General features: G+C 45.1%; 1 protein-coding gene across 3 annotated transcripts in view; it reads left to right on the forward strand.

Moving 5' to 3' along the window:
- Positions 1–3,304, forward strand: part of LOC139557907 (IQ motif and SEC7 domain-containing protein 1-like) — a 295,692-nt gene extending 292,388 nt beyond the window's left edge. For all 3 annotated transcript variants that reach the window (XM_071373240.1, XM_071373241.1, XM_071373242.1), the window contains one exon: positions 1,048–3,304. In XM_071373240.1, the coding sequence (XP_071229341.1) occupies positions 1,048–2,445 (1,398 nt within the window). In that variant the 3' untranslated portion in view covers positions 2,446–3,304. The remainder of the gene's footprint in view (positions 1–1,047) is intronic.
- Positions 3,305–23,154: the final 19,850 nt, after the last annotated feature.

Below are 23,154 nucleotides of genomic sequence, written 5' to 3' on the forward strand. Positions count from 1 at the left end.
AGTAGTTAGCTACACCGCTACATGGTAAAACAGTAGTGTGTAGTTCCAGTAGTTAGCTACACCGCTACATGGTAAAACAGTAGTGTGTAGTTCCAGTAGTTAGCTACACCGCTACATGGTAAAACAGTAGTGTGTAGTTCCAGTAGTTAGCTACACCGCTACATGGTAAAACAGTAGTGTTTAGGTCCAGTAGTTAGCTACACCGCTACATGGTAAAACAGTAGTGTGTAGTTCCAGTAGTTAGCTACACCGCTACATGGTAAAACAGTAGTGTTTAGGTCCAGTAGTTAACTACACCGCTACATGGTAAAACAGTAGTGTGTAGTTCCAGTAGTTAGCTACACCGCTACATGGTAAAACAGTAGTGTGTAGTTCCAGTAGTTAGCTACACCGCTACATGGCTAATCCCTGCCTTGATTTGAACTTAGTTCAACTACCACCAAGCTACTGCAAAATGTAGTTAAATTACAAGTTGAACTATACTTCTCCCCAACACTGTAAACTCATTGATGTAAAGTTGTCTGTTTTTATGTTTCCTAACAGGCTGTGCATGGAACATGTTATGATAATTGCATGTGCATTTTGTTCTTTAACAGCTGTCATCAGTGTCTGTATGTGTGTGATCTATCCACATAATGATCGAATACAAACAGTACTTTACTGACTCTCCTATCTCCTCTCTCTCTCCTCCCCTCTGTCTCCTCTCTTCCTTCTCCCCTCTGTCTCCTCTCTCCCTCCTCCCCTCTCTCCCTCCTCCCCTCTGTCTCCTCTCTCTCTGCTCCCCTCTGTCTCCTCTCTCCCTTCTCCCCTCTGTCTCCTTTCTCCCTCCTCCCCTCTGTCTCCTCTCTCCCTCCGTCTCCTCCTCTCTTCTCTCCCTTTTCCCCTCTGTCTTCTCCCCTCCTCCCTCTTCTCTGTATCATCCCTCCTCTCCTCTCTCCCCCTTCCCATATGGCTCCTCTCTCCTCTCTTCCTCCCTCTGTCTCCTCTTTCCTCTCTCCTCCTCCCTCTTCCTCTCTCCTCGTCCTCCTTCCCCTCCTCTCTTTCCAGGGCTCCATCATTAGCAGTCCCAGGCCTCACCAACACCCAGACATGGCTGGAGGTGTAATGCCCCCCGGCTGCTATGACATCCAAGACTACCGGCCTCACCGCCCCATCCTGAGCCCCGGAACGGGGGTGGGGGGTGGGCCGGGGCTAAATCATCACACCGCTACTGGGACGACGGCACTGGGTCCCAGCAGCGGAGACCGAGGGGGGACGGGAGCCCTGGGGAGCGGGTCTGGAGGGGGAGGGGGCAGTGGAGGCTCCTTCCTGGGTTCCCTGTTCGGGAGCAAGCGCTCCAACACCAAGCCCCCTGGTCCTCTCCTCCCTCTCCTCCCACCTGGGCTGCCACACTACCCTGCACCTGTCCCCCCGCCCACCACCGGCGGCCCGCCCCCACACTCCCCCTCCTCCCTCACCCACTCCGACGCAGGAGGGCCCTCCAAAATCCAGGCCCTGCACGCCCAATATTGCTACAACAATACCGCAGGGCAGCAGCCTCCTCCGCCCTACCACCACCACCACCGCTACCACGCCCAGACAGGACCCGCTCCCAGCCAGCCGTCCTCCACTGCCCATGGGGCCCCTGGGCCTCATATCCTCCACAGGGGCCCCATGGTAGGGGTCCCCAAGAGGCCGGACCCCGGTCCCGCTCCCTCCCACCCCCAGCTCCAACAGTTGTCCCAGGTTCAGCTGGCCCAGCTGCAGCAGCATGGTGTACAGTGTGTACAGGGTCACGGGGGTTGCTATACCAACATGGGGGTTTCTATGGGGGTAGGCTGCCCCACTCCACCCCTTTCACCTCACCCCCCTCGCTCCCCGGGGCCCGCACCCCTTACCCTCTACCACACATACTCCACACACGGTCGGGGAGGAGGAGGCGCCAAGCTCCCTCTTACTCTCTCACACTCGCAACCCCACCCTCACGCCCACACCCACGCCCCTCATCGTACCGCTCTTACCCACAACCACAGCCCCCATCCCGGCCTGTCCCTCAGCCCCCATCCCGGCCTTTCCCACAGCCCCCATCCCGCTCAACACCCCAAGCACCAGACTCACTTCATCTTCGCTGCACCGCCGCCTCAGACCCCCGTCGCCCGGCACATCCCCCAGGCCGCCGCCCACGGCCAATACCACCCTCAATACCCCCCGCTCTCCTCCATACCACCTCCCCCTTCACACTCCCCTTTACCCCCCCCTTCCTCCCCCAATACCCCACTTACCCCTATCTCCCCTTACACCCACCCCCTCCAGCAGCAGCCCGGCCAGCACCAGGGAGGCCAGCACCAGGGAGGCCAGCACCAGGGAGGGCAGCAGGGGTCTGGCGGGGGCAACAGCAGCACGGGGACGGGCAGCACCACCAGCTCCAAGTCCAAGCCTATCAACCGCATCAGCACGGTGGTGTGAGTGTCAGGAGACGCAACAAACCTCCCAGACACCAGGGGACACCGCTCGTCGGACTGAGGTCGTCAGACCAGGACAACTACAGGTTTAAGAGTGGCCACGCCCAGGTCATCCAATATGGCCGCCGGCGCTCTGGGAGAGGCAGGAGGAGGCGGTACTTGCTCAAGCTGTGTTACTTCCACCTCCGGTTCCCTCACAGATTCACATTCAGGTAGAGAGGAAGACATGAATGTCAGGTGCAGGTGATATACACTTCCTAACTTTTATACACAAGAGGAAATTAACCCCCTCTTGGGTCGAGGGCTGACACTGGTCACTGGCCTGAAGTCACAGGCAGGGCTACATCATCACGAGACCATGAGCCTCATGTCTTCTACACTGACACACTGAAGAGAGAGAGAGAGGATGACTATTAGAAGAGGGAGGAAGACACTGACACACAGAAACTCCACCGACCGATCTGCATGAAGATATTCACATACATTACCGAGGATGTGATTCTTCTGTGTCTCTGTGGGGGGCCCATGTTCTGCATGACCTCATCATCAATGACCTCATGTTGCCAGAGGAGGAGAATATGATGACAAAGGGTGCCTAACCTGGTGAACCAGGAAGTGGACTGGAAGTGGATTGGTGAATCAGGAAGTGACATGGCCAGTGTCTGCCTTCTTACATCTTAAAATCTCCATGTTGTTGATGTTGTTGTTGTTGTTGTTGTGTAATAAAACAGACATGGGTACTTTCAGTCTGGTTACATAGACTAGACGTACAAAAGTAAGCGTATATCCGGGACACTCAAAATGAGTATGATATGTTATGTTTGGTATGGTTACATAAGATAGAAGGTTGCATAAGACAAAAACTAAATGAGGGTAATTGGTCAGGTGGATGGGTGGGCGTATCTATAACCTAACCCTAACCCAGGGTAATTGGTCAGGTGGATGGGTGGGCGTATCCATAACCTAACCCTAACCCAGGGTAATTGGTCAGGTGGATGGGTGGGCGTATCTATAACCTAACCCTAACCCAGGGTAATTGGTCAGGTGGATGGGTGGGCGTATCCATAACCTAACCCTAACCCAGGGTAATTGGTCAGGTGGATGGGTGGGCGTATCCATAACCTAACCCTAACCCAGGGTAATTGGTCAGGTGGATGGGTGGGCGTATCCATAACCTAACCCTAACCCTAACCCAGGGTAATTGGTCAGGTGGATGGGTGGGCGTATCCATAACCTAACCCTAACCCAGGGTAATTGGTCAGGTGGATGGGTGGGCGTATCTATAACCTAACCCTAACCCTAACCCAGGGTAATTGGTCAGGTGGATGGGTGGGCGTATCTATAACCTAACCCTAACCCAGGGTAATTGGTCAGGTGGATGGGTGGGCGTATCCATAACCTAACCCTAACCCTAACCCAGGGTAATTGGTCAGGTGGATGGGTGGGCGTATCTATAACCTAACCCTAACCCTAACCCAGGGTAATTGGTCAGGTGGATGGGTGGGCGTATCTATAACCTAACCCTAACCCAGGGTAATTGGTCAGGTGGATGGGTGGGCGTATCCATAACCTAACCCTAACCCTAACCCAGGGTAATTGGTCAGGTGGATGGGTGGGCGTATCTATAACCTAACCCTAACCCAGGGTAATTGGTCAGGTGGATGGGTGGGCGTATCCATAACCTAACCCTAACCCTAACCCAGGGTAATTGGTCAGGTGGATGGGTGGGCGTATCCATAACCTAACCCTAACCCAGGGTAATTGGTCAGGTGGATGGGTGGGCGTATCCATAACCTAACCCTAACCCAGGGTAATTGGTCAGGTGGATGGGTGGGCGTATCCATAACCTAACCCTAACCCTAACCCAGGGTAATTGGTCAGGTGGATGGGTGGGCGTATCCATAACCTAACCCTAACCCTAACCCAGGGTAATTGGTCAGGTGGATGGGTGGGCGTATCTATAACCTAACCCTAACCCAGGGTAATTGGTCAGGTGGATGGGTGGGCGTATCTATAACCTAACCCTAACCCAGGGTAATTGGTCAGGTGGATGGGTGGGCGTATCCATAACCTAACCCTAACCCTAACCCAGGGTAATTGGTCAGGTGGATGGGTGGGCGTATCTATAACCTAACCCTAACCCAGGGTAATTGGTCAGGTGGATGGGTGGGCGTATCCATAACCTAACCCTAACCCTAACCCAGGGTAATTGGTCAGGTGGATGGGTGGGCGTATCTATAACCTAACCCTAACCCTAACCCAGGGTAATTGGTCAGGTGGATGGGTGGGCGTATCCATAACCTAACCCTAACCCTAACCCAGGGTAATTGGTCAGGTGGATGGGTGGGCGTATCTATAACCTAACCCTAACCCAGGGTAATTGGTCAGGTGGATGGGTGGGCGTCATCCACCCTAACCCGGGTAAGGCGGGGGGGGGCCTAACCCCCTAACCCAGGGTAATTGGTCAGGTGGATGGGTGGGCGTATCTATAACCTAACCCTAACCCTAACCCAGGGTAATTGGTCAGGTGGATGGGTGGGCGTATCTATAACCTAACCCTAACCCAGGGTAATTGGTCAGGTGGATGGGTGGGCGTATCCATAACGCAAACGTGTAGCAACACCAAGGTTGCGCGTTCGGATCTTATCACGGACAACTTCACTATTTTAGCAAATTAGCTACTTTTCAACTACTTAGGATGTTAGCTAACCCTAACCTTAACCCTTTTAGCTAACCCTAACCTTAACCCTTTTAGCTAACCCTAACCTTAACCCTTTTAGCTAACCCTAACCTTAACCCTTTTAGCTAACCCTAACCTTAACCCTTTTAGCTAACCCTAACCTTAACCCTTTTAGCTAACCCTAACCTTAACCCTTTTAGCTAACCCTAACCTTAACCCTTTTAGCTAACCCCAACCTTAACCCTTTTAGCTAACCCTAACCTTAACCCTTTTAGCTAACCCTAACCTTAACCCTTTTAGCTAACCCTAACCTTAACCCTTTTAGCTAACCCTTTTAGCTAACCCTTTTAGCTAACCATTTTAGCTAACCCTAACCTTAACCTTAATAAAGGGAAATGTCAAAATGGTTCAACTTCATATTCATCATCTCCAGCACCATCAACATATGATAAAATGATGCATGTCTATGTTTTGTAGTAAAAAAAGTGTTTCCAATGGCATCATGTGATGTTTTTTAACCAATTACGAGTAGGCATTGCCTACTAACTGTTAACTGATTGGTTGATGATATCATTAGGAACACTTTTCTTCCTCTTTCTTCCTCACGATCGTTGTAGTGAGGAGACCAAAAGCGCAGCGTGATGTGAATACGTACTTTTAACGAACGACGAATAAACACGAAGAACACTAAACAAACTAACAAAATAACAAAACGAACGTGACTGCTATAGACAAGGAGGGCCGACATGCAACTTCACAAAGACAATAACCCACAAACCAAACTGGCAAATGGCAACCTAAATAGGATCCCCAATCAGAGACAACGATCAACAGCTGCCTCTGATTGGGAACCAATCTAGGCCACCATAGACCTACATATGTCTATACTAGACACACACACAGTCTGTTGATGTTGGGGTGATGATGGAGATGTCCCTTTAACCCTTAGCCTAGCTAACATTAGCCACCTAGCTAATTATTACATAGGTTGATGTTGGGGTGGTGCTGGAGATGCCCCTTTAACCCTTAGCCTAGCTAACATTAGCCACCTAGCTAATAATTTCATAGGTTGATGTTGGGGTGGTGATGGAGATGTCCCTTTAACCCTTAGCCTAGCTAACATTAGCCACCTAGCTAATTATTACATAGGTTGATGTTGGGGTGGTGATGGAGATGTCCCTTTAACCCTAACCCCTAGCGTAGCTAACATTAGCCACCTAGCTAAAGTTAGCCACAACAAATAGGAATTCGCAACATATCATACCTTTAGCAAATTCTTTACATATTGTACATTTGCAAATTCACAACATATTGTATGTATTTTTGCATATTCACAAACTATCATGCAAATTGTAATTTGTAACATATCATACGAAAATGGGTGACGGACATCCACAAATTAGTAAATACCATACGAAGCGTAACATGTCATATACTACATGGAGTGTCTCAGATTTTACGTACAGAATAATACGAAATACTCTGAGACCAGGTTTGTACTCACACTGGTTGAGATCAAGATCACAGGTCGAGTCGAATGCAGGTGTATTTTAAACAACTAACGTTTGGTTACCAACGAAACAAAGTACGAAGAGAAACGCAACATGTGCAGAAAGGTGTGAGAATTTAGACGTTTTTTTTTGTAAAGAAATGTAGGTTTGTAAAGAGTACGGCTCGAGAAGTTTGAATATGAATATGGCCAGCAGGGTTACTAACACACACACACACACATATATATATATATAACAGTGCATGTGAAACACTAGCATCATTCCAGTTACGTACCGATGTAAACATTTGATGGACAGATTTTTTTTGCCTTCTGTTCCCGCTGCATTGTTGAACCAGCAAGGCCACGAGTCACGTTTACAGTTCCAGCATCATACTATTAGGCCGGGGTTAAATCCGATCGTGCTTTGCCGGCAATGTTCTCGCGTTCGCTAAGACTGCATTAACAGTAAACCGCATATATGTCGGCTCTATCGGAAATTAAATGGCGTTTAGCCACCTTTTTAAAGGGCGTTTAGCCACCTTTTTAAAGGGCGCTTAGCAACCTTTAAATGGCGAAGGGATTAAATCCTGGCCTAGGTCCACTGACTAGTAGCTGGAGTGTCACGTCATAAACCTTCCCCAAATGAGTGTTACTTTATAAACACTTCTCAATTAGTGTTACTTCATAAAACCTCCCCAATCACTCGGGACATGACAAAAGGTGAAATGACCATTTAGAACTGTCAAATATTTGTGAAGTATTTTCTTTGAATATTACTTTCGTACCGTGGAATAAGCCAACCATACCAGTCTACAATCTGAATTGATATATCTTGGGGCTCTTTTCCCCCCACACAACAGTTTTAATAAATTGTATTGGAAGTTTGTGAATAACTACTATCCACGATCATTAGGACTTTAATGTAAATGACTATATTCTTATATACATTTGATTGTACTTAAAACATGTGCAGTGCAATTTGTCCTTGGTATGAGAATGTTACGTTTCCACACTGACAATTAGCAATTGACATGGAATAACACACATACGTAGCAGTTTATGTATAGAGTGTAGTTTTCACAAAAAAAATGCAATTAAGTCTGAATATGTGTAAATTATATTACTGTAAAATACTGTCAAAACAAGTATTATTCATGCATTAGCTCCCTCAATACTTTCACAAATTCTATAAAAACTATTGTTAGTCAATGAAAATGTAACATTTTACACTTTATTTTATTTAATTTCCAGTAACTGCTATGATTACTATATATTTTTTTACAATGCACCCAAGAAAAACTGCAAATCTAAAAAATGTTTTCCTTCTCAATATATATATTGGTATTTTAACTAACACTTTCTGTTTCCTGTATAAAACTGGCTGCTTATAAATATCTATTTTTGGATGGAGCAAAACAAATATAAAAAACAGTATGTCCACAGGTCCTCCTCTTAGAAGAGCAGGTCCTCCTCTTAGAAGAACAGGTCCTCCTCTTAGAAGAGCAGTTCCTCCTCTTAGAAGAACAGGTCCTCCTCTTAGAAGAACAGGTCCTCCTCTTAGAAGAACAGGTCCTCCTCTTAGAAGAGCAGGTCCTCCTCTTAGAAGAACAGGTCCTCCTCTTAGAAGAGCAGTTCCTCCTCTTAGAAGAACAGGTCCTCCTCTTAGAAGAACAGGTCCTCCTCTTAGAAGAACAGGTCCTCCTCTTAGAAGAACAGGTCCTCCTCTTAGAAGAACAGGTCCTCCTCTTAGAAGAACAGGTCCTCCTCTTAGAAGAGCAGGTCCTCCTCTTAGAAGAACAGGTCCTCCTCTTAGAAGAACAGGTCCTCCTCTTAGAAGAACAGGTCCTCCTCTTAGAAGAACAGGTCCTCCTCTTAGAAGAACAGGTCCTCCTCTTAGAAGAGCAGGTCCTCCTCTTAGAAGAGCAGTTCCTCCTCTTAGAAGAACAGGTCCTCCTCTTAGAAGAACAGGTCCTCCTCTTAGAAGAACAGGTCCTCCTCTTAGACGAACAGGTCCTCCTCTTAGAAGAACAGGTCCTCCTCTTAGAAGAACAGGTCCTCCTCTTAGAAGAGCAGGTCCTCCTCTTAGAAGAGCAGTTCCTCCTCTTAGAAGAACAGGTCCTCCTCTTAGAAGAACAGGTCCTCCTCTTAGAAGAACAGGTCCTCCTCTTAGAAGAACAGGTCCTCCTCTTAGACGAACAGGTCCTCCTCTTAGAAGAACAGGTCCTCCTCTTAGAAGAACAGGTCCTCCTCTTAGAAGAGCAGGTCCTCCTCTTAGAAGAGCAGTTCCTCCTCTTAGAAGAACAGGTCCTCCTCTTAGAAGAACAGGTCCTCCTCTTAGAAGAACAGGTCCTCCTCTTAGAGGAACAGGTCCTCCTCTTAGAAGAGCAGTTCCTCCTCTTAGAAGAACAGGTCCTCCTCTTAGAAGAACAGGTCCTCCTCTTAGACAGAGATCGTACTTGAGAAAGTTTTCGTGGTTGATGACAGAATTGTTAAGATTATCTACGACGACGATGAAGATTCCTACTGATGCTACTCTTGCTATTGTTGGTGTGGTGTAACAGCTACTACTAATACCGTTAACTATTGTTTTGTGCTAGTGTGTGTTTTTTGTGTTTTTTATATATATTGTGTTTTAAGATGCGATTGTTTATTTGGTTGGTCAGGTAACCAATGGAACTTCTGGGCCATGTTCAGTTGCCAAACGTTATTGAATGTCGCAGATAGAAATGCCATTCATAGAGCCGCCATGATGCCTTATTCCACATACACTATCAGAGAGGCATGTCTGTTCTACATGGCGTTATTTATATCTGAACGTTCCAAAACGTTGCATAGTGTTGAACGCGCCCCTTATTTGACGTTGGTGTACAGTTACTCACTAGCCAGAGGCACTAATACCCGCTTGCTAAGTAACCTACAGTAGGTGTTCATATTAACTAACTGGACTAACACACACACACACACACACACACACACACACACACACACACACACACACACACACACACACACACACACACACACACACACACACACACACACACACACACACACACACACACACAGCATCTCCTTAGTGTGGAGGTATGGCTTAGGTCATAAAGTTTTGTAGTTTTGCACACAGGCCGTCCGTTAGTGCCTCTCGTCCAATCCCACTGCAGTCCCGCCCCTCTTCCTGAATCCCTGCATCCCATTGGTTCCACTCTGCACCCCCACCCTGGACCCTAGCCCTTCCCCTCCCCAGACCGTCTCCCGCGTTTCTGATTGGCTGGCCCAGGGCTGACTGAGACTGTGTTCTATATCACAGCCTTTCATCTAAGACTCTGCTCTGCTCTGCTCTGCCCCCCCCCCCCCCCTCCCGCTGCACTTCAATGCATCCTGGCATTACACCCCCTGTACACCAGATGCTGTCATGCTCTGTGGGGAGGCTTATGTAAGATATAGGAAGGAGAGAGGGATAGAGGGATGGAGACTAGAGTTCAAATGACCATGGATCTAGGTTTTAAGTGGTCGTTGTATTGATGTCTCTCTCTCTCTGAACAGAAACTAAATGTATTTTCTATATGATATTGTGATTCCTGCATGTTTCACTGAATGGAGCTGTTTTACAAACATAATATCTATTAATAATAATGATACATGTACTCCGAAATGGACTGTATTACTACGTGTCTGTAACTACACAGGAAATGGACTGTAATTACTACGTGTCTGTAACTACACAGGAAATGGACTGTAATTACTACGTGTCTGTAACTACACAGGAAATGGACTGTAATTACTACGTGTCTGTAACTACACAGGAAATGGACTGTAATTACTACGTGTCTGTAACTACACAGGAAATGGACTGTAATTACTACGTGTCTGTAACTACACAGGAAATGGACTGTAATTACTACGTGTCTGTAACTACACAGGAAGTGGACTGTAATTACTACGTGTCTGTAACTACACAGGAAGTGGACTGTAATTACTACGTGTCTGTAACTACACAGGAAATGGACTGTATTACTACGTGTCTGTAACTACACAGGAAGTGGACTGTAATTACTACGTGTCTGTAACTACACAGGAAGTGGACTGTAATTACTACGTGTCTGTAACTACACAGGAAATGGACTGTAATTACTACGTGTCTGTAACTACACAGGAAATGGACTGTAATTACTACGTGTCTGTAACTACACAGGAAGTGGACTGTAATTACTACGTGTCTGTAACTACACAGGAAATGGACTGTAATTACTACGTGTCTGTAACTACACAGGAAGTGGACTGTAATTACTACGTGTCTGTAACTACACAGGAAATGGACTGTAATTACTACGTGTCTGTAACTACACAGGAAATGGACTGTAATTACTACGTGTCTGTAACTACACAGGAAATGGACTGTAATTACTACGTGTCTGTAACTACACAGGAAGTGGACTGTAATTACTACGTGTCTGTAACTACACAGGAAATGGACTGTAATTACTACATGTCTGTAACTATACAGGAAATGGACTGTAATTACTACTTGTCTGTAACTACACAGGAAATGGACTGTAATTACTACGTGTCTGTAACTACACAGGAAATGGACAAATAGACATGTAATGCTGTGTATATCTCGAGGGAGGAGAGGAGAGGGGAGGAGGATTGTAAAATTGTATCAGTACATTGTGTCATACGGAGACGGCATTCTTGTAACGATAGACAACATCTATGTATTTTTTGCTGTATATACATACAGTATGAATTTTGGTTTCAGATTAAAATGCAGATATATATATATATATTTAAAAAAATGTTAATATTTATTGCTCTTATAATATAAAACCTGTTCTTGCTGTTGGAAAATATAATGTTTGTGTTTTCTTTTGTAACATATGTAAAGGAACCACGGTACGTAGATAATACGTGTGGAACAGACGACCCAATGGTCACCACTTTGCATATGGTCCTTCAACATGGATTTGGTTTTCAATTTACCAGCTCAATTGGATATATAAACAGAGAAAGTAATGGGGGTTATGCATCTGTGACTGATATATTAACAGACCCAGTGATGGGGGTTATGTATCTGTGACTGATATATTAACAGACCCAGTGATGGGGGTTATGCATCTGTGACTGATATATTAACAGACCCAGTGATGGGGGTTATGCATCTGTGACTGATATATTAACAGACCCAGTGATGGGGGTTATGTATCTGTGACTGATATATTAACAGACCCAGTGATGGGGGTTATGTATCTGTGACTGATATATTAACAGACCCAGTGATGGGGGTTATGTATCTGTGACTGATATATTAACAGACCCAGTGATGGGGATTATGCATCTGTGACTGATATATTAACAGACCCAGTGATGGGGGTTATGTATCTGTGACTGATATAATAACAGACCCAGTGATGGGGGTTATGTATCTGTGACTGATATATTAACAGACCCAGTGATGGGGGTTATGCATCTGTGACTGATATATTAACAGACCCAGTGATGGGGGTTATGTATCTGTGACTGATATATTAACAGACCCAGTGATGGGGGTTATGTATCTGTGACTGATATATTAACAGACCCAGTGATGGGGATTATGCATCTGTGACTGATATATTAACAGACCCAGTGATGGGGGTTATGTATCTGTGACTGATATATTAACAGACCCAGTGATGGGGGTTATGTATCTGTGACTGATATATTAACAGACCCAGTGATGGGGGTTATGCATCTGTGACTGATATATTAACAGACCCAGTGATGGGGGTTATGTATCTGTGACTGATATATTAACAGACCCAGTGATGGGGGTTATGTATCTGTGACTGATATATTAACAGACCCAGTGATGGGGGTTATGTATCTGTGACTGATATTAACAGACTATGTGACGGGGGTTATGTATCTGTGACTGATATATTAACAGACTATGTGATGGGGGTTATGTATCTGTGACTGATATTAACAGACTATGTGACGGGGGTTATGTATCTGTGACTGATATTAACAGACCACGCGATGGGGGTTATGTATCTGTGACTGATATATTAACAGACCATGCGATAGAGGTTATGTATCTGTGACTGATATATTAACAGACAGGGCGATGGGGGTTATGTATCTGTGACTGATATATTAACAGACCAAGCGATGGGGGTTGTGTATCTGTGACTGATATATTAACAGACCATGCGATGGGGGTTATGTATCTGTGACTGATATATTAACAGACCTAGTGATGGAGGTTATGTATCTGTGACTGATATATTAACAAACCATGTGATGGGGGTTATGTATCTGTGACTGATATATTAACAGACCAGGTGATGAGGGTTATGTGACTGATTTAAGCAGACCAAGGGATGGGGGTTATGTATCTGTGACTGAAATTAACAGACCAAGTGATGGGGGTTATGTGACTGATTTAAGCGGACCAAGCGATGGGGGTTATGTATCTGTGACTGAAATTAACAGACCAAGTGATGGGGGTTATGTATCTGTGACTGATATTAATAGACCAAGAGATGGGGGTTATGTATCTGTGACTGATATATTAACAGACCAAGCAAATGAGGTTATGTATCTGTGACTGATATATCAACAGACCTAGTGACGGGGGTTATGTATCTGTGACTGATATATTAACAGACCTAGTGATGGGGGTTATGTATCTGTGACTGGTATATTAATAGACCAAGCAATGGAGGTTATGTATCTGTGACTGATATATCAACAGACCTAGTGACGGGGGTTATGTATCTGTGACTGATATATTAACAGACCTAGTGATGGGGGTTATGTATCTGTGACTGATATATTAACAGACCAAGCGACGGGGGTTATGTATCTGTGACTGATATATTAACAGACCTAGTGATGGGGGTTATGTATCTGTGACTGATATATTAACCGACCTAGTGATGGGGGTTATGTATCTGTGACTGATATATTAACAGACCAAGTGATGGGGGTTATGTATCTGTGACTGATATATTAACAGACCAAGCGATGGGGGTTATGTATCTGTGACTGATATATTAACAGACCAAGCGACGGGGGTTATGTATCTGTGACTGATATATTAACAGACCTAGTGATGGGGGTTATGTATCTGTGACTGATTTCAGCAGATCAAGCGATGGGGGGTTATGTATCTGTGACTGATATATTAACAGACCTAGTGATGGGGGTTATGTATCTGTGACTGATATATCAACAGACCTAGTGACGGGGGTTATGTATCTGTGACTGATATATTAACAGACCTAGTGATGGGGGTTATGTATCTGTGACTGATATATTAACAGACCAAGCGACGGGGGTTATGTATCTGTGACTGATATATTAACAGACCTAGTGATGGGGGTTATGTATCTGTGACTGATATATTAACCGACCTAGTGATGGGGGTTATGTATCTGTGACTGATATATTAACAGACCAAGTGATGGGGGTTATGTATCTGTGACTGATATATTAACAGACCAAGCGATGGGGGTTATGTATCTGTGACTGATATATTAACAGACCCAGTGATGGGGGTTATGCATCTGTGACTGATATATTAACAGACCCAGTGATGGGGGTTATGTATCTGTGACTGATATATTAACAGACCCAGTGATGGGGGTTATGTATCTGTGACTGATATATTAACAGACCCAGTGATGGGGGTTATGTATCTGTGACTGATATTAACAGACTATGTGACGGGGGTTATGTATCTGTGACTGATATATTAACAGACTATGTGATGGGGGTTATGTATCTGTGACTGATATTAACAGACTATGTGACGGGGGTTATGTATCTGTGACTGATATTAACAGACCACGCGATGGGGGTTATGTATCTGTGACTGATATATTAACAGACCATGCGATAGAGGTTATGTATCTGTGACTGATATATTAACAGACAGGGCGATGGGGGTTATGTATCTGTGACTGATATATTAACAGACCAAGCGATGGGGGTTGTGTATCTGTGACTGATATATTAACAGACCATGCGATGGGGGTTATGTATCTGTGACTGATATATTAACAGACCTAGTGATGGGGGTTATGTATCTGTGACTGATATATTAACAAACCATGTGATGGGGGTTATGTATCTGTGACTGATATATTAACAGACCAGGTGATGGGGGTTATGTGACTGATTTAAGCAGACCAAGGGATGGGGGTTATGTATCTGTGACTGAAATTAACAGACCAAGTGATGGGGGTTATGTGACTGATTTAAGCGGACCAAGCGATGGGGGTTATGTATCTGTGACTGAAATTAACAGACCAAGTGATGGGGGTTATGTATCTGTGACTGATATTAATAGACCAAGAGATGGGGGTTATGTATCTGTGACTGATATATTAACAGACCAAGCAAATGAGGTTATGTATCTGTGACTGATATATCAACAGACCTAGTGACGGGGGTTATGTATCTGTGACTGATATATTAACAGACCTAGTGATGGGGGTTATGTATCTGTGACTGGTATATTAATAGACCAAGCAATGGAGGTTATGTATCTGTGACTGATATATCAACAGACCTAGTGACGGGGGTTATGTATCTGTGACTGATATATTAACAGACCTAGTGATGGGGGTTATGTATCTGTGACTGATATATTAACAGACCAAGCGACGGGGGTTATGTATCTGTGACTGATATATTAACAGACCTAGTGATGGGGGTTATGTATCTGTGACTGATATATTAACCGACCTAGTGATGGGGGTTATGTATCTGTGACTGATATATTAACAGACCAAGTGATGGGGGTTATGTATCTGTGACTGATATATTAACAGACCAAGCGATGGGGGTTATGTATCTGTGACTGATATATTAACAGACCAAGCGACGGGGGTTATGTATCTGTGACTGATATATTAACAGACCTAGTGATGGGGGTTATGTATCTGTGACTGATTTCAGCAGATCAAGCGATGGGGGGTTATGTATCTGTGACTGATATATTAACAGACCTAGTGATGGGGGTTATGTATCTGTGACTGATATATCAACAGACCTAGTGACGGGGGTTATGTATCTGTGACTGATATATTAACAGACCTAGTGATGGGGGTTATGTATCTGTGACTGATATATTAACAGACCAAGCGGCGGGGGTTATGTATCTGTGACTGATATATTAACAGACCTAGTGATGGGGGTTATGTATCTGTGACTGATATATTAACCGACCTAGTGATGGGGGTTATGTATCTGTGACTGATATATTAACAGACCAAGTGATGGGGGTTATGTATCTGTGACTGATATATTAACAGACCAAGCGATGGGGGTTATGTATCTGTGACTGTTATATTAACAGACCAAGCGACGGGGGTTATGTATCTGTGACTGATATATTAACAGACCTAGTGATGGGGGTTATGTATCTGTGACTGATTTCAGCAGATCAAGCGATGGGGGGTTATGTATCTGTGACTGATATATTAACAGACCTAGTGATGGGGGTTATTGTATCTGTGACTGATATATTAACAGACCAAGCGATGGGGGTTATATATCTGTGACTGATTTCAGCAGATCAAGCGATGACGGTTATGTATCTGTCACTGATATATTAACAGACCAAGCTATGGGGGTTATGTATCTGTTACTGATATATTAACAGACCTAGTGATGGGGGTTATGTATTTGTGACTGATATATTAACCGACCTAGTGATGGGGGTTATGTATCTGTGACTGATATATTAACCGACCTAGTGATGGGGGTTATGTATCTGTGACTGATATATTAACAGACCAAGTGACGGGGGTTATGTATCTGTGACTGATATATTAACAGACCTAGTGATGGGGGTTATGTATCTGTGACTGATATATTAACCGACCTAGTGATGGGGGTTATGTATCTGTGACTGATATATTAACAGACCTAGTGATGGGGGTTATGTATCTGTGACTGGTATATTAATAGACCAAGCAATGGAGGTTATGTATCTGTGACTGATATATCAACAGACCTAGTGACGGGGGTTATGTATCTGTGACTGATATATTAACAGACCTAGTGATGGGGGTTATGTATCTGTGACTGATATATTAACAGACCAAGCGACGGGGGTTATGTATCTGTGACTGATATATTAACAGACCTAGTGATGGGGGTTATGTATCTGTGACTGATATATTAACCGACCTAGTGATGGGGGTTATGTATCTGTGACTGATATATTAACAGACCAAGTGATGGGGGTTATGTATCTGTGACTGATATATTAACAGACCAAGCGATGGGGGTTATGTATCTGTGACTGATATATTAACAGACCAAGCGACGGGGGTTATGTATCTGTGACTGATATATTAACAGACCTAGTGATGGGGGTTATGTATCTGTGACTGATTTCAGCAGATCAAGCGATGGGGGGTTATGTATCTGTGACTGATATATTAACAGACCTAGTGATGGGGGTTATGTATCTGTGACTGATATATCAACAGACCTAGTGACGGGGGTTATGTATCTGTGACTGTTATATTAACAGACCTAGTGATGGGGGTTATGTATCTGTGACTGATATATTAACAGACCAAGCGACGGGGGTTATGTATCTGTGACTGATATATTAACAGACCTAGTGATGGGGGTTATGTATCTGTGACTGATATATTAACCGACCTAGTGATGGGGGTTATGTATCTGTGACTGATATATTAACAGACCAAGTGATGGGGGTTATGTATCTGTGACTGATATATTAACAGACCAAGCGATGGGGGTTATGTATCTGTGACTGATATATTAACAGACCAAGCGACGGGGGTTATGTATCTGTGACTGATATATTAACAGACCTAGTGATGGGGGTTATGTATCTGTGACTGATTTCAGCAGATCAAGCGATGGGGGGTTATGTATCTGTGACTGATATATTAACAGACCTAGTGATGGGGGTTATTGTATCTGTGACTGATATATTAACAGACCAAGCGATGGGGGTTATATATCTGTGACTGATTTCAGCAGATCAAGCGATGACGGTTATGTATCTGTCACTGATATATTAACAGACCAAGCTATGGGGGTTATGTATCTGTTACTGATATATTAACAGACCTAGTGATGGGGGTTATGTATTTGTGACTGATATATTAACCGACCTAGTGATGGGGGTTATGTATCTGTGACTGATATATTAACCGACCTAGTGATGGGGGTTATGTATCTGTGACTGATATATTAACAGACCAAGCGACGGGGGTTATGTATCTGTGACTGATATATTAACAGACCTAGTGATGGGGGTTATGTATCTGTGACTGATATATTAACCGACCTAGTGATGGGGGTTATGTATCTGTGACTGATATATTAACAGACCTAGTGATGGGGGTTATGTATCTGTGACTGATATATTAACAGACCTAGTGATGGGGGTTATGTATCTGTGACTGATATATTAACCGACCTAGTGATGGGGGTTATGTATCTGTGACTGATATATTAACAGACCAAGTGATGGGGGTTATGTATCTGTGACTGATATATTAACAGACCAAGCGATGGGGGTTATGTATCTGTGACTGATTTCAGCAGACCAAGCGATGGGGGTTATGTATCTGTGACTGATATATTAACAGACCAAGCGACGGGGGTTATGTATCTGTGACTGATATATTAACAGACCAAGTGATGGGGGTTATATATCTGTGAATGATATATTAACAGACCAAGTGATGGGGGTTATGTATCTGTGACTGATATATTAACAGACCTAGTGATGGGGGTTATGTATTTGTGACTGATATATTAACAGACCAAGCGACGGGGGTTATGTATCTGTGACTGATATATTAACAGACCAAGCGACGGGGGTTATGTATCTGTGACTGATATATTAACAGACTATGTGATGGGGGTTATGTATCTGTGACTGATATATTAACAGACCAGGTGATGGAGGTTATGTATCTGTGACTGATATATTAACCGACCTAGTGATGGGGGTTATGTATCTGTGACTGATATATTAACAGACCAAGCGATGGAGGTTATGTATCTGTGACTGATATATTAACAGACCAAGCGACGGGGTTATGTGTCTGTGACCTATCTCGTGAGGCGATGTAAAATGCATTTTTAGAATCTTCGGTGACTTTACGTGGACTAGTAGAACAAAATATTGTATTAAATCCTGACTAGTTCTCTTTCCAAGCTGTCTACCAAATCAAGTGTCAGCCTCTCCATTATGACATTGGGATTGACATTAAAGTCTCAGTACATGGTTACAACTACTGTATAATGTTGATATGTTGAATGGTCAGTCCTTAGCGTCCGTAGCTCTGTCTATGAATTTGAGAGTGGTTATATTTTCTCTAGGCCCGTCCCACATCGTTAAACCAAAAAAGAGATGGGGGTCGCCACTTTGTTATTGTTTTAATGAAGGATTCTAGCTTAAAATACACAATAAACCCCTAAAAACAAGCATATCTTCAGAACAACACAGCTGAGTGTATCGTGCTGCACATCATATACTGTAAAACTATTCGTATATTAAACAAACGTTGTTACGGACATGGAGGTTTTTGATCAACAACCGAACACCACGTTATGTACTTATTACTGTAAAACAAAAGCTATAGTTACACTGAGCAGACTGATGTGGACAGGATTCAATCTGATCTGCTTTGTCAATAATAATGGCGATCGGATTGAATCCTGCCCTGACGGATTATTAATTAATTGAATTTTATTTGACAATTTGTAAAACACATATATATATATAAGGGCGCTCCAGGTTGTGACGCCTCCACAGACAATTTCAGAAAATCATTGAGAATAACACAATAAAGCTTAGGAGTATTTCCCTTGGAGTCTTTGTGGTCCTAACGAATGACTAATGAAAGGTCTTTCAGTTTTTCTCTCCCTCTTTCTCTCTCGCTCGCTCGCTCACACACAAACACACTTGCCACACACACACACACACACAAAATAAATACGCCAAAAGATTCTGGTAAATATTCAGAATACAGTCTTACGTCTGTAGTGTTCCATTTTTCCAAAACGATGCAGGTACTTTGCTACATCAATCCTTCTCCTATTGGCTGTTTGAGAGCAGCCAACTGGGATAGACCAGGCACTGCAGTCACCGTCCCAAACGGCACCCGATTCCCTTCATAGTGCACTACTTTAGACCAGAACGACACCCTATTCCCTACGTAGTGCACTACTTTAGACCAGAACGACACCCTATTCCCTACATAATGCACTACTTTTGACCAGAGCCCCATAGAAAATAGGGTGTAACTGTAGAAGGAAAATGATGTTATAAAAAAAATGAAATATAATTTTCTCGTTCAGACCGTACTGGGTTGTCATCACTTGACTGCTGCCCACTGGGCACAGACTTCAACGTCTATTCCACGTTGGTTCCACATGTCATTGAAATGACGTGGAAAACAATGTTGATTCAACTAGTGTGTGCTTTCTCTGTGCCATTATTTCAGTCAGGTTGTGTTTTTTTGCTCTCTCTCTCTCTCTCTCTCTCTCTCTCTCTCTCTCTCTCTCTCTCTCTCTCTCTCTCTCTCTCTCTCTCTCTCTCTCTCTCGCTCTTTCTCTCTCTCTCGCTTTCTCGCTCTCTCCAGCCTCTCTCTTGAGCTTCTCTTTCTCTCTGTCTTTCTCTCTCTATCCCTCTTTAGCATTCTCTCTCTCCTACTCTGTGTCTTACTGCCCCTTAATACAAAATACTCATTCTTCTCTGTGTCTTACTGTCTGTGCTTTAACCTCCTCTCTTTCTCTGTGTCTTACTGTCTGTGCTTTAACCTCCTCTCTTTCTCTGTGTCTTACTGTCTGTGCTTTAACCTCCTCTCTTTCTTTCGCTCTTACACCCAAACCCCAAAGTCCCAAAGCTTGTAACTCACTCCACTTTAGAGTTCTCCTCTCCTCCTCTCGTTCATCTCCTCCTCTCGCTCATCTCCTCCTCCTCTTCTCTCACTCATCTCCTCCCCTCCTCATCTCCTCCTCTCGCTCATCTCCTCCTCCTCTTCTCTCACTCATCTCCTCCTCTCCTCTCGCTCATCTCCTCATCTCCTCCTCTCGCTCATCTCCTCCTCTCCTCTCGCTCATCTCCTCCTCTCCTCCTCCCGCTCATCTCCTTCCGCTCATCTCCTCCCCTCCTCATCTCCTCCTCTCGCTCATCTCCTCCTCTCCTCTCGCTCATGTCCTCATCTCCTCCTCTCGCTCATCTCCTCCTCTCCTCCTCTCGCTCATCTCCTCCCCTCCTCATCTCCTCCTCATCTCCTCATCTCATCCTCTCCTCTCGTTCATGTCCTCATCTCCTCCTCTCACTCATCTCCTCCTCTCGCTCATCTCCTCCCCTCCTCATCTCCTCCTCTCGCTCATCTCCTCATCTCTTCCCCTCCTCATCTCCTCCTCTCACTCATCTCCTCCTCTCCTCCTCTTGCTCATCTCCTCCCCTCCTCATCTCCTCCTCTCGCTCATCACCTCATCTCCTCCTCTCGCTCATCTCCTCCCTTCTCGCTCATCTCCTCCTCCCGCTAGTCTCCTTCTCTCCTTCTCTCCTCTCGCTCATCTCCTTCTCTCGCTAGTCTCCTTCTCTCCTCTCGCTCATCTCCTCCTCTCACTAGTCTCCTTCTCTCCTTCTCTCCTCTCGCGCCTCTCCTCCTTTCGCTAGTCTCCTTCTCTCCTCTCACTCATCTCCTCCCTTCTCGCTCATCTCCTCCTCCCGCTAGTCTCCTTCTCTCCTTCTCTCCTCTTGCTCATCTCCTCCTCTCGCTCATCTCCTCATCTCCCCCTCTTGCTCATCTCCTCCTCATCTCCTCCTCTCGCTAGTCTCCTTCTCTCCTTCTCTCCTCTCGTTCATCTCCTCCTCTCGCTCATCTCCTCCTCTTGCTCATCTCCTCATCTCCTCCTCTTGCTCATCTCCTCCTCATCTCCTCCTCTCGCTAGTCTCCTTCTCTCCTTCTCTCCTCTCGTTCATCTCCTCCTCTTGCTCATCTCCTCCTCTCGCTCATCTCCTCATCTCCTCCTCTTGCTCATCTCCTCCTCATCTCCTCCTCTCGCTAGTCTCCTTCTCTCCTTCTCTCCTCTCGTTCATCTCCTCCTCTCGCTCATCTCCTCATCTCCTCCTCTTGCTCATCTCCTCCTCATCTCCTCCTCCTGCTCATCTCCTCCTCTCCTCTCGCTCATGTCCTCATCTCCTCCTCTTGCTCCTCTCCTCCTCTCCTCTCGCTCATGTCCTCATCTCCTCCTCTCGCTCATCTCCTCCTCTCCTCTCCTCCTCTCTTCCACTCCTTTCCTCCTCTCTTCCTCTCCTCCTCTCGCTCATCTCTTCATCTCCTCCTCTCGCTCATCTCCTCCTCTCCTCTCTTCCTCTCGCTCATCTCCTCCTCTCCTCTCTTCCTCTCCTCCTCTCGCTCATCTCCTCATCTCCTCCTCTCCTCCATCTCATCCTATCTGCTATCTCCTCCTCTCTCTTCCAGATCTCTAGTCATTTACTCAGAGATGAGGTTTGATCATGTGTGCCGTTCTAACCACTAATGAATGACAGTCTTCCTAACATGGTATGATGTGGTTATACCTCGCTTGATTCCCTCTCCTAATAAGACTACACTGCTCAAAAAAATAAAGGGAACACTTAAACAACACAATGTAACTCCAAGTCAATCACACTTCTGTGAAATCAAACTGTCCACTTAGGAAGCAACACTGATTGACAATAAATTTCACATGCTGTTGTGCAAATGGAATAGACAAAAGGTGGAAATTATAGGCAATTAGCAAGACACCCCCAATAAAGGAATGGTTCTGCAGGTGGTGACCACAGACCACTTCTCAGTTCCTATGCTTCCTGGCTGATGTTTTGGTCACTTTTGAATGCTGGCGGTGCTTTCACTCTAGTGGTAGCATGAGACGGAGTCTACAACCCACACAAGTGGCTCAGGTAGTCCAGTTCATCCAGGATGGCACATCAATGCGAGCTGTGGCAAAAAGGTTTGCTGTGTCTGTCAGCGTAGTGTCCAGAGCATGGAGGCGCTACCAGGAGACAGGTCAGTACATCAGGAGACGTGGAGGAGGCCATAGGAGGGCAACAACCCAGCAGCAGGACCGCTACCTCCGCCTTTGTGCAAGGAGGTGTACTGCCAGAGCCCTGCAAAATGACCTCCAGCAGGCCACAAATGTGCATGTGTCAGCATATGGTCTCACAAGGGGTCTGAGGATCTCATCTCGGTACCTAATGGCAGTCAGGCTACCTCTGGCGAGCACATGGAGGGCTGTGCGGCCCCACAAAGAAATGCCACCCCACACCATGACTGACCCACCGCCAAACCGGTCATGCTGGAGGATGTTGCAGGCAGCAGAACGTTCTCCACGGCGTCTCCAGACTCTGTCACGTCTGTCACATGTGCTCAGTGTGAACCTGCTTTCATCTGTGAAGAGCACAGGGCGCCAGTGGCGAATTTGCCAATCTTGGTGTTCTCTGGCAAATTCCAAACGTCCTGCACGGTGTTGGGCTGTAAGCACAACCCCCACCT

This window comes from Salvelinus alpinus, chromosome 28 (genome assembly GCF_045679555.1).
Source record: "Salvelinus alpinus chromosome 28, SLU_Salpinus.1, whole genome shotgun sequence".
NCBI lineage: Eukaryota > Metazoa > Chordata > Actinopteri > Salmoniformes > Salmonidae > Salvelinus > Salvelinus alpinus.